This window comes from Haliotis cracherodii, unplaced genomic scaffold (assembly GCF_022045235.1).
Source record: "Haliotis cracherodii isolate W230 unplaced genomic scaffold, xgHalCrac1.p SCAF_3, whole genome shotgun sequence".
In the NCBI taxonomy this organism is placed as follows: Eukaryota; Metazoa; Mollusca; class Gastropoda; order Lepetellida; family Haliotidae; genus Haliotis; species Haliotis cracherodii.
Window position 1 is genome coordinate 33,615,465 of NW_027266286.1, and position 20,094 is coordinate 33,635,558.

Sequence of the window (20,094 nt, forward strand, 5' to 3'; positions counted from 1 at the left end):
TGGATCGATGACTCTGTTACCTTTAAAGATAACACCATTGATGATAGAGAGTTCATCTCTATAATTCCAATAGTCAGTGAGAATCTGCAGACAATCAGCACGCTCATTGGGCCAATCTGTGAGAATGACATTGCTGAGTGTTGTTATTTCAGTTTCGTTCTTGATCTCATCTCTGATTTGTGAGAGTCGATCAGTTGATTTTTGTAGATTTGACATCACACTGTCTACATACATCTGCACTTCTGCTTCAGTTGCACTTGTAATTTCACCCTTTTAGGGAAAGTTGCGAGATAACGCATCTGCTGTGTACATTTCTTTGCCTGGTGTATATGTGACATCCCTGTCATACTTCTGTAGACGAAGTCTAAATCGTTGAATTCTTGGTGGACAGTCATTCAGTGCCTTTCTGAAGATCGGTTCTAGCTGTGTATGGTCGGTTTCAGCTATAAAAGTTCTGCCATAAACATACTGATGAAAACGTTCTACTCCAAAACATATTCCAAGAGCTTCCTTCTCGATTTGAGCATATCGAGTTTTGGCTAAGGTCATAGCTCGTGAACCACAGGCTACTGGACACCAGGTGTCGCTATGCTGTTGAAGTAGTACACCCAGACTGGTTTGTGATGCGTCTGTTGAAACTTTGATGGGCTTTATTGAGTCGTAGAATCTGAGAACTGGTTGTTGAGATATCAAGGTTCGGAGTTCAGTCCACGCCTTGTCTTGAGGATGTGACCATGACCACTGAACATTCTTTTCCAACAACTGTCTCAATGGAGCTGACTTTGCCAATAGATCACGTATGTGTCTTCCGAGGTAGTTCACCATACCCATGAACTGTTGAAGCTCCCTCTTGTCAGTGGGTTTCTTCAGATCCATGATGGCTTTGACTTTCAGGCCATCAGTTGTAAGACGATCTCCCAAGAAGGTTAGTTCAGATACTCCTATCTCGCATTTATCTCTGTTCAATTTCAGCCCAACATTTCTACACTTCTCAAGGACCATTCTCAGTCTCTTATCATGTTATGACTTGTCATTACCCCATATGATCATATCATCCATACTTGTGTCAGTCCCCTGTATGTGTTCAGAGAGCTGGGGGACTTCTTGAGATTTCTCGGGTCAAGGCAAATCCTGAGCTTGCCCTGTTTCTTGTGCACGATCACTATTGAACTGAGCCATTCAGTGGGCTCGGTCACCTCTGTGATGACTGCAAGAAATATCATCATGTCAAGCTCTTCTTTTAGCTGTTCATGTAGTGTGAAAGGAACTTTTCGACATGCTTCTATTACTGGTTTGACGTTATTGTCAACTGTAATGGTATGTTCACCTGGTAGACAGCCTTGTCCGATGAAAACATCTTCATATTCTGATAGAATATCTGATGAACTGAATGAAGATTCACTTTTGATGACTTGATCTATGTTGATTTCGTAGACACGGCGGATGAGGTTCAATCGTTCACAGTTTTGGACTCCCAGGATTGATCTATGGTTGTCTGGCGTAACTGCAAATACTGTCTTGTATGGCTTGTCTTTGTAAGTGATTGTCACTTCTGCCTGTCCCTTTACAGGTACGTTAGTTCCGCCATACGCTTTAAGGTTCACCTTTGCAGGCTCAAGGGGTGGCTGCTGGTACTGCAGTTTGCTCCACTGTGAATAACCCATGATGTTCATATCTGCTCCACTATCTAGCTTGAGGGTTACTTGTGTTCCATTAATGTCAAGATTCATTACCCATGCTTTTGTTTGTGAATCTTGAATCCGCTCAGAATCCAACACATCTACGAAGAAATCTGATTCTATTGGTGGTTGCTTGTTGGTGGCGCCAATTTCGTGAATATTTCTCGACTTTGGGCGACTGGACCGACTTGACATTGTTTTACATTGAGCTGCAAAATGTCCCATATGACCACATTTCAAACATGTTTAACAAGATGCAGGGCATTTATCAACTTGCTTGTGTGTGTAATTACCACATCTACCACAATGTTCATTTTTTTCAGGTTTTCTATAGTTCTGTTTTGTTTTGTTGTGTTTTGGCTTGGATTTGACATAATGAACAGATGCATCTTCACTTACTTCTTAAGCTTGCCATTTCTGCTGCTCTAATTGAATCAATAGCTTTTGTAAAAGTTAACTTATCATCTCTGAGCAATCTCTCACGATATGTACTATTGTAGACACCACAAACAATTCTGTCTCTAATTAAACTGTGCCAAATTCACAAATTTTTTACTTATCCTGCATTACTCCTTAATGCATTCACTGCTTACCTTGCGACAAAAAAAACCCAGAGACAGCATACCGGCGATGGTCCTTGGGTGAAGGCTCTGTGCCACAATCCCACTTTTACACCACGCCGTCGCTGTCCCCGTGACCTCACGTGACCAAAGGTCAATTCTTCACATCACTGCCTGTCGCAACACAGCTAGGACGCTTCCTGCGGAGCTCTCGGTTTTGGATTTATTTAGACCTTCCAATTCATCTACCATTCTAAATTCATCTGCGATGGGTGATGTATTCTTTTCATATTACTTTCAACATGTTGTGAAGTTGTATTTGATGTATTGATGTATTTTTCCCCCCACGTGCTATCTGTTCCCCGCCATTTTGAATTGTGTTACAATTGTTTGCTTGACAGGTAGTCAATTGTTTACAATTATCGGCGATGTATGTATAACATAGTTCATATGTTGTTTTCAATACTACTAGGTGTGGCGTTTCATTGAGTTGCGTATATTCAATCATTTTTACACTTTCAAGTCGTTCCAAAATTTTGCCGATAAGTTATTATTTACGGCAGTAAATTCCAGTCCCTTTTTCTTCTAGTATATTATTGCGTAACTTATGTTTGCGCGTTGTACTAATTGTCGTGGAAAAAATCTATTAAAGGTCCTCATCCACATTGTTTGGCGTGTACGCAAATTTGTGCACCAAATTCTAAATGTGTTTTTTGTGTAAACCTCTCTCCAACGAGTTTCGCGAGGTATAGGCAGGTTACTCACAAATGTATTTTGCAGCAATCACGTTGTGAGAAAAAGAAAATGTCTATCACAAATGAGTGAGGGACAGGATTCGATCATTACGACGCAACCTTTATCTTTGAGGGATAATAGGTCGTCCGTAACTGTCACCGAGGAGGTGCACATGCCGCCGGAATCCTCTCTCCCAGAGAATGTTGGGCGTATTATAATGGGACCTAATTTGCAGTCCTTTGAGAATTCTACGTCTGTTACGTCTGCAGACAAGATGGTAGGGGTAGCGCCAAGCCAAGCTAGACTCAGGTCTACTCCATTGAGCATTGCGCCTCATATGCCTGCGCCAAGCGCAGCCAATGCCTACTACCCAAGCGCATCTACAATGACATCAGCCCCAGGGCTATCAGCTTACAATATTACGCAAGCAGAGCACAATAAGCTTAGCGCTGTACCAACGTATCCAGGGCAGCAGATGCAAGCGCAGGCGCCTATGCCAATTCCAAACACTAATTGGATGCAATATTTTTACAATCAATGTGGCAGCAGTCTATAACACAATTGTATCCTGCGCCTACCCCTAAGCCTACGCCTATGCCTATGTATCTGACACCTGCATCAACTACATCTACAGCACATATTTTACCACCTACTCCAGTGACTAATGTATATAATACTCCTTTTGTGAGTCATAATACAGTACATTCTTCGTTGAGTAGTACCAGTACACCTGCTCTTACTTGGACATTCTTGTTACCAGGCAGTTCATCTAAGCCCTCGGTCAAAGGTAAAACTTCACTTCGGAGTAGAAGTCATTCACCATCTAGACGTACACATCAACATCCTTTGATTCATCAGATTTTTCTAATGTTGAGGAGGGAGATTCCTCGACTGAATGGAATACTCACCTTAGCCTGGCTCAAGTACCTGATTGGGTAGCTGACCATCTCATTTCAGTACCTTCCCCGGGTAGTGGGGTGGATACAAAAGATTCTATTTGGACACATCCCACGTCGATTCCGATTGACCCTATGATGTCAGATATGATTAGATCTTTGGATGAGGACTTCGCCAAGCTAACACTTACGCCGTCATTCAAGCCTCCCAGGTTTAGGAAAGATGAATTTCCTATTCATGGCTTTGAGGCAGCAAACCAGGCAAATAGTTTGGATGAGGATATACAGAGAATGACAGGCTTGTCAAGGCCTACCACTCTTAAGGTTCAGGATACCAGAGTTGCGTTTATTGAAACAGAAATTCGAAGGGTATTAAAACCTTTATCAGCATTAGCATCGTCTACACGTGCGGTAGAGCAGGATCTGTCAGAGGATAATCCTAACCGAATAGATCAACTATAGTTGATTTTCAACAGCGTCAGATTGACCATATGAGGAATCATCTTAAAGTCGCGTTGGCGAAAATAACTGTCACTCGTAGACTTGGTTGTTTAGCCTTATCTACTTGGGACTCAGGCAAGTCAGGCAATTACAGGCCTAGACGTTTAAGGAAAGACAGGTGCAAGATTCTTTTCGTGGTAAAGGATGTGGCAGAGGCAAACCTCAAGGTTCTTATCAATCCCGACGTGGTAAATACCACAGTAAGGGAGGCGATAGGAGGGGCAAACATTGAAATGTTGGACAGTCACGACTGGGATCTCCTATCCGCAGTCATCCAAATTGTCGATATCCCCGTAGGTGGGAGACTGAGTCAATTTTGGAAGAACTTGAGCATCCTCAGGGACGATTACGTTCTCAACATTCTACGCCACGGTTACCAACTAGACATAGAGGTTTTCCTCCGTTGACCACGGCTCCCCTCCCTTGGAATTATCCAAGGAAGCAACATATCCTTTTAAGGATTCTCACATCTTCCTGGTACCCAAGAAGGGCTCAGACAAGATGAGAATGATACACAATCTCTCTGTCTTCAACAAGCGTTATCTGAAGCGTCCACCCTGTTGCCACCCCATCACATTGAGACTAAGAACCAGCATAAAAGTGTTCCATTCCTTGATCAGTATAACTCTACAGGATGCATATCTGCACATACCGATCCATCCCAACGATCGCAGATTCCTCAGGTTCCAGTTCAATGAGGTCCACTACCAGTGGGCAGTACTCCCATTTGGCATTTCAGTGGACGTGATGGAGTGGCTGTTTACAGGAATAATGAAGCCCATAACTGCGTTTCTACACCTGAGGAATATTTGGTTTGAGTCGTACATAGACGACTGTCTCCTGTGTCATCGACACACACCGACGTTAGTATGCCAACGGGAATTCACCAGAGGCTACTATATCAACTTGGTTGGATAATCAACGAGGCGAAGTCGGAGTAAACTCCATCATTTCGACTCCAGTTCATAGGAGGACCATTTCAAACAGATCAGAACCTCCTGTCGGTCCCCAGGTACAGATGGCACAAGATTTTACGCCTCCTGTCACCTGCTCTTTGTCAACCACGCACACTTCACCAAGTGCAAGTGTTGCTAGGGTTACTCACCTCAGCCCAGGACCTAACCAACAGAGGCCGATTACAGTTACACCCAGTACAACGATTCCTGAACCCTTACATCAGGAGTCAGGATCCACTAAAGGCCATCATACTACCGACGCATCTGAGACCTTACCTCCTTTGGTGGACGATAGAGTCGAATGTCTTAGGAGGAGTCTCTTTATCAGGGTTGTCCCCAAATCTACACCTATTCATACTTTTTTCGTAGACTTACAAGACGAGACAGTCTCAGGGCTTATCGGAAGTGGCACATAAACAATTTGGAGTTGGAAGCCGTAATTTTAGCCATATCCCATTGGCAGAATCAACTACAATCAGCCCAACTCTCCATATCAACAGACAACAGCACTGTGGTGTGGTGCCTGCGCAATCAGGGAACAACACACTCCCACTCTCTTCTTCAACAGACATTCAGGTTTTTCCATCTAGTGGATCGTCTGCAACTATAGTTCATAGTTCAGCACATCCCCGGATGTCGAAACATTCTGGCCGATGCTTTATCATGCCCAGACAGGGTGGCACCCACCGAGTGGAAACTTCGCACAGAAGCATTCCAATTATTGCTTCGGAAGTTCGGGCAACCAAACATCGACCTGTTTGCAACTTGCCAAAACCACCAACTCTTGACGTATGTCTCCCCGTTACCAGATCCGAAGGCTTGGACGGTGGATGCGTTCAGCATTCCTTGGGAAGGACTAAAAGCTGCCTTTCGGCCACCAGTTCTACTTCCCAGGGTAATACAAAAGATCAAAGAGACAGGAATACTTGCCCTGACTTTGGTCGCGCCCTGGTGGCCAGCGAGAGGGTGGTTCGTCTAGCTCAGAAAGCTAGCAGAAAATGATCCACTACCCCTCCCACAGTGGTCCAACCTACTTATCCACCCTCACAGCAAATTGCCTCATCCAACACCAGACAGATTTTGTCTGCACGGTTGGTTCGTCTTAAGAAGGCATTAAGTGCAACACCATATCTTTATGGTTACGCGCAGTCATCCTTCAGGCCTATTCGATCGCCAATTTGGATCCGCCAAGAACGAATAATCCTCATGAGATCAGGGCATTAGCCTATACCATGGCCTTACACAGCAATTGTACTATTAAGACAATCATGGAAGGATGTTTTTGGAGGTCTGACACAGTTTTCTCTAGTCATAATCTTCGCGATGTGACTCTCGAGGACATTGAATGTGTACAGAGTTTTGGGCAAGTTACCAACCCTCAACGCTAATAATGTACTCACCCTATTCAGAGCCTTTCCCTTCCGGTGTAATCGATCAGATTTCGCCAGTGGAAGACAAGTTATTGTCATCAGGGCTTTAATTATATAGTAAGTAAAGATTTTGCTGATGAGCTCGTTGTCTTTATAACTAAAAATGTATAGGGAACTACTCTTTAATTCCCATGTACAATTGTTTGCCACATTGTAATACCCTACCGTATTAGAGTTTTCTCTCAACTTTTCCGCTAAACGGTTTACTGACCAATCTGTGTCGTATTTTCAGGACGTGAATTATTGAGGTTTATGTTTTGTGAGGATTTCCCACCTCCAAACCGTCCGATACAGATACATTAAGGAGTAATGCAGGATAAGTAAAAAAATTAGTAAAATCTAAATATTTTTTACATTTGTATATTTATCCTGCATTACTACGTTTAAGGCCCACCCGTCGCAGACTTGCCTCCCTACTTTGGCTTCAGAAACCTCAAAAGTATGTTTTTTAAGCTCGGGCGACAGGCAGTGATGTGAAGAGTTGACCTTTGGTCACGTGAGGTCACGGGGACAGCGACGGCGTGGTGTAAAAGTGGGATTGCGGAACAGAGCCTTCACCCAAGGACCATCGCCGGTATGCTGTCTTGGGGTTTTTTTGTCGCAAGGTAAGCAATGAATGCTTTAAGGAGTAATGCAGGATAAGATTTTACTAAGATTTTGCCATTTGCTGTAAGTCACAAACATACTGATCAATTTTCTGGTCGACTTCTGAGAACAAGTGAAAAACTTGTACCTTTCAAAAGTTATGTTTTTTCTATTAACACAATACTGCTCAAATTTTCATATTGTCTTCTTCTTCATCCCATTGAAAGGAATTATATACTTCTCTTGCATTATCCCCAATGGCATTTAGGAGTAGTGAAGACTTGTTTTGATGAGTCTTCTGTTTTCCATCTATAGTGACAGTGTAATAGCACTCCCATGCTTGCTTGAATCTACGCCAGTTTTCACTAAGATTACCAGTGAAATCTAGTGCTTTAGGACGCTCCAATCCTTGCATTTTGTCAGCTGAGTTCATTTACCAGCTTCTGACACCATGTAATGGTCTTATTGACTTCTGGAACTTCTGTTTAGGAGGTTCAACTTTCTTATGAGTCAAAAGCACATGTCTGGTTTATAGTCATGTTAAATCAACTAAAGGGGAATAACTCCCAATGATCTACAGTACAGTGCTGGTACAACAACTAGCTATAATAACTGTGTACATAGCACTCTGGTGGAACATGCTATAATGTAAACACATTAGATATATTGACTTACTCCTTCAGCTACTAGACACAGCACTGACTTTATAATTCTTCCCACGACCTATGTCAGCCAGTGATGACAACATGTGGAATAACGAAGCACATGCATTCATCGTCACCTCGATATAAGAATGCTGATATGACGCCCAGGGGATGGAAATGAAAACCTTTGCTTGGGGACACCTCAGGACACATCTCAGTTGGTGGATAATAGAGTTGAACGTCTTAGGAGGCGTCTCCTTAACAGAGCTCAGTTTCAGCAGTTTCAGGGCTGTGGTCTGGCGCACAGCACACATGGCACATCAACAATCTTGATTTTATGGTGCTCATTCTGGCAATTTCACCTTGGTAGGAGCGTCTCCGGAACACTCAACTCGCCATCTCCATCAACAGCAGCATGGAGGTTTGGTGCATGTGCAACCAAGAGGAAACGCACACTCACTCCCTGCTTCAACAGATGTTTTGGTTCTTTCATCTAATGCATCATCTGGTTCTACAATTCCTAGTTCAGCACATCCCCAGATATCGGGACATTCTGGCAGATGCATTTTCCAGGCCAGAGAGGGTGGTTCCCATGGAGTGGAAACTCCACCCAGAGGCATTTCAACTGGTGCAACAGGATTTTGGATCCGCAGTCTTGGGCGTTAGACGCATTCAGCATCTACCGCATACATATACATACATATGTTCGTATTCTGTTCGATGGTTACTATTTTGAAATATTTACACATGCGTATTTATTCAATTTATCATTATTTTACTTTGATCAAGGAAGCAATGGTGAGTAACTAGGGCCAAAATACAAGAATCCTAGTAAAATGAGCAGAGTCCAAATGGACTGATTCTTATTTTAATAAGTTCTCATTAAGAACGTTTGGGTCTACTTCAGATTTTGACCTCTGTGGCATGGATGCATTTTTTTTTTGTCATTCATCAAATGACCTATGATATGTGAAACTAAAACTTGTCAAATGAGGTACATGAACTGTACTTTTATCACCCGCCATGCAGTGGGGCGGGGTATATGGGATCGACGTTCGTCCGTCTCTTTTGTATAGTTTATATTCAATACTATGTGAACAAACAAAATTCTAATGTGCCCCAAGACAGGGGATAGTGATAGCTAAAAAAAAAAACCATACAGGTTTCAAACAATGAAACAATGTCTTTTTCATGTGGATGTAACTGTTATTGCAGAACAACAGATAATCATTCATCATAAAGTATTTTTATGATTGACATCTGTACCATGCAGGCACTTCATACATATTCACCGTCAATCAACCAGTCAGGAAGAAGTTTAGTTTTCATGTTTCAACTTTGTAATATGCACACTTAGGGGAGAATGAACCCCATGTTTCGTGGTCATAACTCTCCTCCAATGACGCCCTAATCTGTTTGCTTATACAGTGGTCCCTCGACTTAACGCTCCTTGATGTACCGCTACTTCGGATGCACCGCGGGGTAAACCATGGCTCCCAAAAATGCATGAAGAATTTTCCCCTAAAAGCGCGTTAAAGCGTGTTAAAGCAAATAAAGTTACAAATAAACTGATGAAATTTAATTCCAAGTCAATGTACACGTGTGTGTATTTGTAAAACAATTACGTTCATTGTATCCGGCTGAATGTGATCGAAACCATTCTGCCTTTTGTTCCGGTTGTGAAAAAACATATCGTACACAGATCTGGCATTAAACTCACATAAAATCAAATCACAGCAACAACAAACATAAGCTGCATTGTTTCATTTAATACTCATCTCAGCTTGTTGTGATTGGTAAGACAACATGTGAGATGTCTTCGAACTTCAAACCGGCCGCGTGTAATGCAATAACAACAAAACAATGGCTTCCGGTATTTAATCCGGACTTGAGTAACCGTGAGAGACCTATAAAAAACATTGGAACTTCATTGTTTAAATAGCGTAATTACGAAGGGTATAAAATAAATCTTAGTTCATTAGTCTTTACCATTTCAATCATGGCAACCACTGCGAGTAGATCTAAGCGACAGGCGTACACTATTAAAGACAAGTTGGAGATCGTGAGGCGGGTGAGAGAGGGTGAATCGCAAGCTAGCGTCAGCCGTTCAACTGGGATTCCAGCAGGGACCATACGTGGATGGCTAAAAGAAGAAAAAAAACTACAAGATCTTGCATTTGAGACCCAGGAGATCGGGGGATTGCAGAAGAAGCGAAATAAAGGGGCAACGGACTCTACACTGGATGCAGCGCTGTTTTCGTGGTTCACGCAAAGCAGACATGGTGGCATACCACTATCTGGCTCAGAAACTGTACCAAGATATTCATGGCCCTGACGACACATTCAAGGCCAGTGCAGGCTGGTTGTGGAGATTTCAGAAACGACATGGAATCAAGTCGTTTACAGTGACCGGGGAGCGGAGATCGGCCGACGACGACGCTGCTGAAGCATTTCCCGCCATACTAAGAGAGCTGATGGAGTCCGAGGGGTACGTTGAAGAGCAGATCTACAACTGTGACGAGACCGGCCTTTACTACAAGCTGTTGCCAGACAAGACCCTAGGCACCAAGGAAGACAAGCAGACTGGATTCAAGTCCGCCAAGCAACAGGTGACAGTTTTGCTCACGTGCAACAAGCCTGGGACGCACAAGTTGAAGCCTCTGGTGATCGGCAGTGCCCAGAATCCCAGGTGCTTTCATCACGTCAACAGAGAAGCACTGCCCACTCACTACAGCGCCTCTGCAAATGCGTGGATGACAGCAAAGATTTTTGAAGATTGGTTTTTCCACAAGTTCGTCCCAGCTGTCCGTGACCATCTCCGATCACGGAACTTGGAGGAGAAAGCCATTTGTTTTAACAAACTTCCAATACATTCCAATCCCATTGTCTCACAACACAAATGTGTCAAAACCATGGAGGTGTCGAACTCAGTCCTAGGAAAGTCTTTCTATATTTATCACTATTTTAACCTGGATGGTTCAAATTCAAGGTTGTCATAAACTCAGTTCATAGTAAAAAATAAGTCATATAATTACATCATCAGTCATATGATGTCTGGATATTATGAATAAAATACATATGTAGGCAGTAATGTGGATATTACAGATGGTTCCGTTTTTATTTCTTATTCTATAAATGTTCTATACCAAACATCACGATGTGGTATGTTTTATGAATACCTTGGTTGGACAGTAATAAAATCCAATTGGCTATGTTGAACATGTTGAACCCACAAGCTGGAGACAAGGGATGTGACTGTATATTTCTTGAGTATCACCAGTTCATACAATGATGAATTGTTTCACTTGCCAGGGATCTCATGGGAGCTGCGAAGACTGGAAGCGGCAAAACGCTGGCATTCCTTATTCCTGCTGTTGACTTGATGTACCAACTGAAGTTCATGCCTCGCAATGGAACTGGCTGCATCATTATTTCCCCCACTCGGGAGCTGTCCATGCAGACATTCGGGGTGCTGAAGGAGCTGCTCAAGTACCACTGCCACACCTATGGACTCGTCATGGGGGGTACGGATAGGAAACAAGAGGCCAAGAAGCTGGCCAAGGGAATCAATATACTGGTGGCTACGCCAGGCCGCCTTCTGGACCATCTGCAGGTGGGTACACAGCGGCCATAAGGGGGGAAGTTGGGGGTAATTCCATTCTGGGATGTTCATGTCCAACACAGCTGGAGCAAATAAGGGCTGTTGTGTCAACATCCATGGTTCTAATGAAACAAAGTGATCTATTTTGCTTCTCAACAATTATAAGTTTGTACAGCATTTTATGGGGGAAAGCCTGGATGAAATTTAATAGTTGACCTTTACTTGTTTTAGGAAAGAAACATAGATTTGGTGTTGACCTTCTTTTCTTGTTTGCTTATCACCATGTCTGTAATTTGTCTTAATCTTTTGTAATTTTTAACATCTTCTGGCGTAGACATCAGGCACTTTTCTTGGCAGAAGCTAGCTTCAGTTGGGTCCCATGGAATCGTTGGCTATAACATTTGAAGTGACATTCCTAAGTTATAATTATGCTTCAGAACACGCCAGACTTCATGTTCAAGAACCTCCAGTGCCTCATCATTGATGAAGCTGATCGAATACTGGATTTGGGATTTGAAGAAGAAATGCGACAGATTATCAAACTGTTGCCAAGTAAGTTTTAGAAATTTAAGGTATTGCATATGCTGATTAAACATAGTGTTATTTCATTCTTCTCTTCTATGAAAAAACACAGAATCCATAGTGTGGAAGGCCATGTGGGGGGCCAGTGCTCTCCACCAGGTCACGGATCAGAGTTACCTCCCCTGGTCACCATGGACAATCCCTAGTGGCATTGGGCCTTACCGGCCAAGATCACTCTGGTGCCCTGAACTGGTGCAGGGTTCCTGTTATGGAACTTCTTTCATGGGAAATAGTAGGGTCTAGAGCTCAAACAAAAAGTGTCACTCTCCATACATAAACAATTCCTTAAAATTATATGCCCGAATGTCGCTGGTGACCCGTTCTTGATATCCAAGGTAACCACATAATCACATGTCACAAGACCTAAATCAGTGCTTTTGGCCTCATATAGAAATGACATAATGTTGCAATATGCATTAAGTTTGTGCAGGTTTTCGATGAGTCCTAAGTTTCTTATTCTCCTTAGGGACTCCTCCAATAGCCGAGACTAAACCTGGGGCATCATCTAGGTTAGTTCGCTTCCTGAGAACACCTCATGAAATAATTCTTACATTCCTGATTTAATAAGGCACAAATCTGTTTCAGAAAAGGGTAAATGGCAAATGGGGTCGGTTATTGTGTAAATTTCTACCCCTTCATGTATCAAGGGTGGTATATATACTCTTCAGGAAAAAGAAACGCAAAGCCAGATTGTGTGAGGTAGGAAAATACTTTTATACAAGGAACTGTACAAAATGCCAAAATGTTGTGGAGAGAACACTTGGGGATTGTAGTCATCTGAGTTATCGGTACAAAGGAAAAGTCCAAGGTGGAGGTCAGCTACCATCAATAACGCATATGTCCCCCGTTGGAATCGATAGCTGCCTGCCGTCTCCTCCCCATGGAAGAGACGAGTATGCGAACCACATCCTGGGGAATGGCAGCCCACTCGGTCTGCAATGCAAAAGCCAAGAGCTGCCACGTATGGGGTTGTGGTTGACGTCGGTGTAGCCGTCTATCAAATTCATCCCACAGGTGCTCTATCGGTTTCAAATCCGGGGATCTGGAGGGCCAGGGAAAAACGTCAACGTTGTTGATGCGTAGACAGGCTCTTGTGATTCGTGCTGTATGCGGTCGAACGTTGTCCTGCTGGAATACACCGTTGCTGTTGACTGCAATTGGGAGGATGGGTGGTAGGAGAATTTCAGTAAGATTGCCCTGGATATGGACCAAACCTGTCCTGCCATGATGAGAAATAGCCTCCCAGATCATAACGCTACAACCACCAAACCAGTCCACTTCCTGTATGCAATTTCCAGCGTAGCGTTCTGAACCAGACATCCCTCCATCGCAGTTGAGGCCATACTTTGTGTTAACGACACCAATGCAGTCGTTGTTGACGATGTTGTCGAAGTAATGTGACGCATCACGCAGGACGTCTTGCCCGTAGACCTGCTGCTCTTGAATGGTTTCGTACTGTCTGGTCGGAGATTCTGCACAATCCGGGTATTTTGGATGCAGTTGAGTTGACAGGTTGTTCTTTCACGTAGGTGGCGCAGTCGGATGTAGCGATCTTGGTCAGGGGTGGTTACTTTTGATCATCCTTGCCTTGGCCAATCAAGTGTTGACCCATGCTGTTGAAAGCCTTGGATACAGCTGATCGCGCATTCCCCTGCCTGCAAGCGCCTATGACGTTTTTTTGCCCTTCGGTTAATCTTGGCATGTTGTTGAACTGTCACTGTTTGATTGACGCAGATGCCAGGCAATAAAAAACCCTGCACTTTTATACTGTTCATAGTGCTGCTGCACGTGCAGTGCATGCAGCTCCATGACCCTTTTGCTAATGCACTGGGTGCGTTTTTACGAATCGTTCATGTTTCCCGACCAATTGTTTGCATGTCCTTGTTGTGATCATTTTGATCCGGGAAATTTGTCACCGACACTATAACACATTAAACCTCTTCATTTTGCACCTTTTTGTCCGCTTATTTTGCTTTTCTGGCCAAAAATATCCGTATTGTGTTTTCTTTTTTTAAAAGAGTATATTTAGGTGGGCGAATACTGTGCCATGAATCAATATTATTTTTCAAAAGTAGGTCTGGTTTCGAGAGGCTCATTACCAGACCCCATGGTTCTGCAGCCATGTTCAGATTACTTCTTGTATCTGAATGTGATCCCTGAAGACGATGAACTGGGACTGTTCTGTTGAAATGTCTGTAGCCATAAAAATCTTCACCCTGAGAACATCGCAAAAACCCAAACCCTGTCCATGTGAACTTCCTGTATGATAGCTTTTTAAGTGAAACAGGTTCAAACTTTTTTGCATCAAGATGTCTCCAATATCAAATTTGTTCTTCGGCTGATGTTTGAGTCGAGATTGTTGGTATTAGCCCTGATCACTTTTTGTCTTGTTTTGATTGTTTTAGCCAACATGGACCAAATGTCCACACAAGCCTTCCTCACATTGATGGAGGGATGAACTTGAACACTGAGTAGTATTTCTTGGTCTAGTGGCATATATAGGATGGGTTTTCCTTAAATGTTAACAACAAGGCCCAGGAAGCTGAAACTTGGTGAAATGTGTAGAAACACAATAGGATCAGAATTAGCAATGGCTCCTAAAATCTGAAAAGTAATGAAAAATATTTCAGCCATCTCCGACCACACCCAAACCCACCCAAAATCTCTATAGGATGTTGTGATATCAATACATCAGTACATCTGTAACATTGCGTCGTCTGGATTTTGTTTCAAAATTACTAATATTCTTTGTCAGAGAGGCGGCAGACCATGCTTTTCTCAGCAACACCCACCAGAAAAACGGAAGATTTGGCTCGAGTATCCTTGAAGAAAGAACCATTGTACGTGGGTGTTGATGACCGGAAGGATGCTGCCACAGTCGAAGGCCTGGAGCAGGTGAGATGAGCTGGATGATGGTCAAACAGAGCTGCTGGGTGTGACACACAATACATTGCAATTGTTGTATGATGTATGAGACAAAGTCAGGATGTATGAGACAAAGTTAGGATGTATGATACAAAGTTAGGATGTATGAGACAAAGTAAGGATGTATGAGACAAAGTTAGGATGTATGAGACAAAGTTAGGATGTATGATACAAAGTCAGGATGTATAAGACAAAGTTAGGATGTATGATACAAAGTTAGGATGTATGAGACAAAGTTAGGATGTATGATACAAAGTCAGGATGTATAAGACAAAGTCAGGATGTATAAGACAAAGTTAGGATGTATGATACAAAGTCAGGATGTATGAGACAAAGTTAGGATGTATGATACAAAGTTAGGATGTATGAGACAAAGTAAGGATGTATGAGACAAAGTTAGGATGTATGATACAAAGTTAGGATGTATGAGACAAAGTTAGGATGTATGAGACAAAGTTAGGATGTATGAGACAAAGTTAGGATGTATGATACAAAGTCAGGATGTATAAGACAAAGTTAGGATGTATGATACAAAGTTAGGATGTATGATACAAAGTTAGGATGTATGAGACAAAGTTAGGATGTATGATAGAAAGTCAGGATGTATAAGACAAAGTCAGGATGTATAAGACAAAGTCAGGATGTATGATACAAAGTTAGGATGTATGATACAAAGTTAGGATGTATGAGACAAAGTTAGGATGTATGATAGAAAGTCAGGATGTATGATACAAAGTTAGGATGTATGAGACAAAGTTAGGATGTATGATACAAAGTTAGGATGTATAAGACAAAGTCAGGATGTATGAGACAAAGTTAGGATGTATGATACAAAGTTAGGATGTATGAGACAAAGGATGTATGAGACAAAGTTAGGATGTATGAGACAAAGTTAGAATGTATGAGACAAAGTTAGGATGTATGATACAAAGTCAGGATGTATAAGACAAAGTTAGGATGTATGATACAAAGTTAGGATGTATGATACAAAGTTAGGATGTATAAGACAAAGTCAGGATGTATAAGACAAAGTTAGGATATATGATACAAAGTTAGGATGTATGATACAAAGTTAGGATGTATAAGACAAAGTCAGGATGTATGAGACAAAGTTAGGATGTATGATACAAAGTTAGGATGTATGAGACAAAGGATGTATGAGACAAAGTTAGGATGTATGAGACAAAGTTAGGATGTATGAGACAAAGTTAGGATGTATGATACAAAGTCAGGATGTATAAGACAAAGTTAGGATGTATGATACAAAGTTAGGATGTATGATACAAAGTCAGGATGTATAAGACAAAGTCAGGATGTATAAGACAAAGTTAGGATATATGATACAAAGTTAGGATGTATGATACAAAGTTAGGATGTATGAGACAAAGTTAGGATGTATGATACAAAGTCAGGATGTATAAGACAAAGTCAGGATGTATGAGACAAAGTTAGGATGTATGAGACAAAGTTAGGATGTATGAGACAAAGTTAGGATGTATGATACAAAGTCAGGATGTATAAGACAAAGTCAGGATGTATAAGACAAAGTTAGGATGTATGAGACAAAGTTAGGATGTATGATACAAAGTCAGGATGTATAAGACAAAGTTAGGATGTATGAGACAAAGTTAGGATGTATGATACAAAGTTAGGATGTATAAGACAAAGTTAGGATGTATATGACAAAGTTAGGATGTATGAGACAAAGTTAGGATGTATGAGACCAAGTTAGGATGTATGAGACAAAGTTAGGATGTATGATACAAAGTCAGGATGTATGAGACAAAGTTAGGATGTATAAGACAAAGTAAGGATGTATGAGACAAAGTTAGGATGTATGATACAAAGTTAGGATGTATGAGACCAAGTTAGGATGTATGAGACCAAGTTAGGATGTATGATACAAAGTTAGGATGTATGAGACAAAGTTAGGATGTATAAGACAAAGTCAGGATGTATGAGACAAAGTTAGGATTCAGACTAAGTTGTATGTATGATTCAGGCTAAGTTGTATGTATGATTCAGGCAATTTTGTATGTATGATTCAGACTAAGTTGTATGTATGATTCGGACTAAGTTGTATGTATGATTCAGACTAAGTTGTATGTATGATTCAGGCTAAGTTGTATGACTAAGTTGTATGTATTATTCAGACTAAGTTGTATGTATGATTCAGGCTAAGTTGTATGTATGATTCAGACTAAGTTGTATGTATGATTCATGTTAAGTTGTATGTATGATTCAGACTAAGTTGTATGTATGATTCAGGGCTAAGTTGTATGTATGATTCAGACTAAGTTGGATGTATGATTCAGGCTAAGTTGTATGACTATGATTCAAACTAAGTTGTATGTATGATTCAGGATAAGTTGTATGTATGATTCAGACTAAGTTGTATGTATGATTCAGACTAAGTTGTATGTATGATTCAGACTAAGTTGTATGTATGATTCAGGGCTAAGTTGTATGTATGATTCAGACTAAGTTGTATGTATGATTCAAACTAAGTTGTATGTATGATTCAGGATAAGTTGTATGTATGATTCAGACTAAGTTGTATGTATGATTCAGACTAAGTTGTATATATGATTCAGGCTAAGTTGTATGTATGATTCAGGCTAAGCTGTTTGGATGATTCAAACTAAGTTGTATGTATGATTCAAACTAAGTTGTATGTATGATTCAGACTAAGTTGTATGTATGATTCAGACTAAGTTGTATGTATGATTCAGACTAAGTTGTAAGTATGATTCAGGGCTAAGTTGTAGGTATGATTCAGACTAAGTTGTATGTATGATTCAGACTAAGTTGTACAAGAAGGGAAAAGAAACGTCATGTGGATGTATCATATAAATATCTTTTTTTCATATAAATATATCTCATAAATATCTTTATATGTAAGAAAAGACATCTGAGAAAGTCAGTGTTTGAACCATATGAAATTAACAGTCTGGGGAATGTTTTTTGCGAATTGTGAAGGCACCAGAAGACATCACAGCTGGGGGGTTCAAAATCAGTACCTGGTGTGGCCACCACGGGCGTTGACTACAGCCACACGTCTCCTGTACATGGAGTGAACTAGCCTGTTGATGAAGGCCATTGGGATATGGGCCCATATCCTCAGGAACGCTACACGCAGTTCTGCTGCAGTTGTCGGCCTTGGGCGTACGTTGTTGAGTCTGCGTTGGATCTCATCCCACAAGTGTTCAATGGGATTCAAATCCAGACTGAGGGCAGGCCAAGGCATGATTTGGATGTTGTGCTGCTGGAGGAAGTGCCTGGTGACTCTGGCAGTGTGGGGACGGGCGTTGTCTTGCTGAATGGTGTGGTTTTGATGACGGATGAAAAAAAGGCACGACATGGGGTCTGAGGACTTGGTCAATATAGCGGCGAGCTGTGATGCCATTACCCCTGCCTGGACCAATATTCTGAAAGACCAGAGGTCCCACTCTCTGGTTCAGTCCGATTCCACCCCAAACCAAGATGCTTGGGCCGCCCCACGGATCTCGTTCCATAACACAAGCATCAGCATAACATTTGCCCCTCCTTCGCCAGACCCTGACTCTGCCATCCACATTTGAAACACAGTGGCGACTTTCATCAGTGAAGATGACTCTTCTCCATTGCTGTTGACGCCAATTTTGATGCTGTCGGTGACGATCTCTCAGGATGGGTACATGAGCAGGACGGTGGCATGAGATGTTGTTGGCAGTTAGGCGACGTCGGACTGTATGATCACTGATGGCACGCTGGTGGTTGCCAATGGTTTGCCGAACTGTTACAGTGGCCATTGGGAATCGGTTCTGCAGATGTTGGAGTATCATGAACCGATCTTGTCTGGGAGTAATGACTCTAGGACGACCACTACGAGGTCGGTCGTCGGTGTTGGTGGTGTTGTGGCGATGTTGCAAACGATATATCGTTCTGACATTGACATTGAATGCATTTGCAACGACCTGTGTACTCTGGCCTGCTTGCAGTCTTCCGATCGCTTGTTGTCTCTCATTTCCTGATAATCTTGGCATGGCTGATGACTCGAAAAAACAAAAGCCAGCTGAACAGTTTTGGGTGTCTTTTATACCCATACCATCCACGATATGCACGTGCACTATGTTTTTTACATGACTTTTCCCAAACTGAGTCCCATTGCAATTTTGGAGGCTGCGTTTGGGCAAAGCACTCCATTTTAAACTCAATTGTTAAATGGACTTTAAGGCAACAAAAAGAAGCAGTAGAACATTAAATGAGTTTATTGACCACAGATCATGTAACTGCCAGTGTCAAGTTTTATCAGTTTTTTCAGAAGTGATGTTTCTTTTGCCTTTCAGTGTATATATGATTCAGACAAAGTTGTTTGTATGTTTCAAGGCGTATTTGCATGTTTGTTTCAGGGCTAAGTTGTATGCATATATCCAGAATAAGGTGTATGTTTCAGGGCTAAGGTGTATGTTTCAGGGCTAAGGTGTATGTTTCAGGGCTAGGCTGTATATTTCAGGGCTAAGTTGTATCTTTCAGGTCTAAGTTGTACGTTTCAGGGCTAAGTTGTATGTTTCAGGGCTAAGCTGTATGTTTCAGGGCTAACTGTATGTTTCAAGGCATATTTGCATGTTTTTTGCAGGGCTACGTTGTATGTTTCAGGCCTAAGGTGTATGTATCAGGGCATATTTGCATGTTTGTTGCAGGGCTAAGCTGTATGTTTCAGGGCTAAGCTATATGTTTCAGGGCTAACTGTATGTTTCAAGGCATATTTGCATGTTTGTTACAGGACTAAGTTGTATGTTTCAGGGCTAAGGTGTATGTTTCAAGGCATATTTGCATGTTTGTTTCAGGGCTAAGCTGTATGTTTCAGGGGTAAGGTGTATGTGTCAGGGCTAAGGTGTATGTGTCAGGGCTAAGCTGTATGTTTCAGGGCTAAGCTGTATGTTTCAGGGCTAAGATGTATGTTTCAGGGCTAAGCTGTATGTTTCAGGGCTAGGTTGTATGTTTCAGGGCTAGGTTGT

At 41.9% G+C, this 20,094-nt stretch overlaps 1 protein-coding gene and 1 pseudogene across 1 annotated transcript in view; both read left to right on the forward strand.

Annotated features, from left to right (window-relative positions):
• The window catches only part of LOC139474912 (uncharacterized), a 49,643-nt gene that overhangs the window by 21,157 nt on the left and 8,392 nt on the right, over positions 1-20,094 (forward strand). The window contains exons 6-8 of the mRNA XM_071258104.1: positions 11,299-11,599; positions 12,025-12,139; positions 14,925-15,064. Of these exons, the coding sequence (XP_071114205.1) occupies positions 11,299-11,599; positions 12,025-12,139; positions 14,925-15,064 (556 nt within the window). The remainder of the gene's footprint in view (positions 1-11,298; positions 11,600-12,024; positions 12,140-14,924; positions 15,065-20,094) is intronic.
• LOC139473991 (tigger transposable element derived 5-like) lies at positions 9,885-10,985 on the forward strand (annotated as a pseudogene).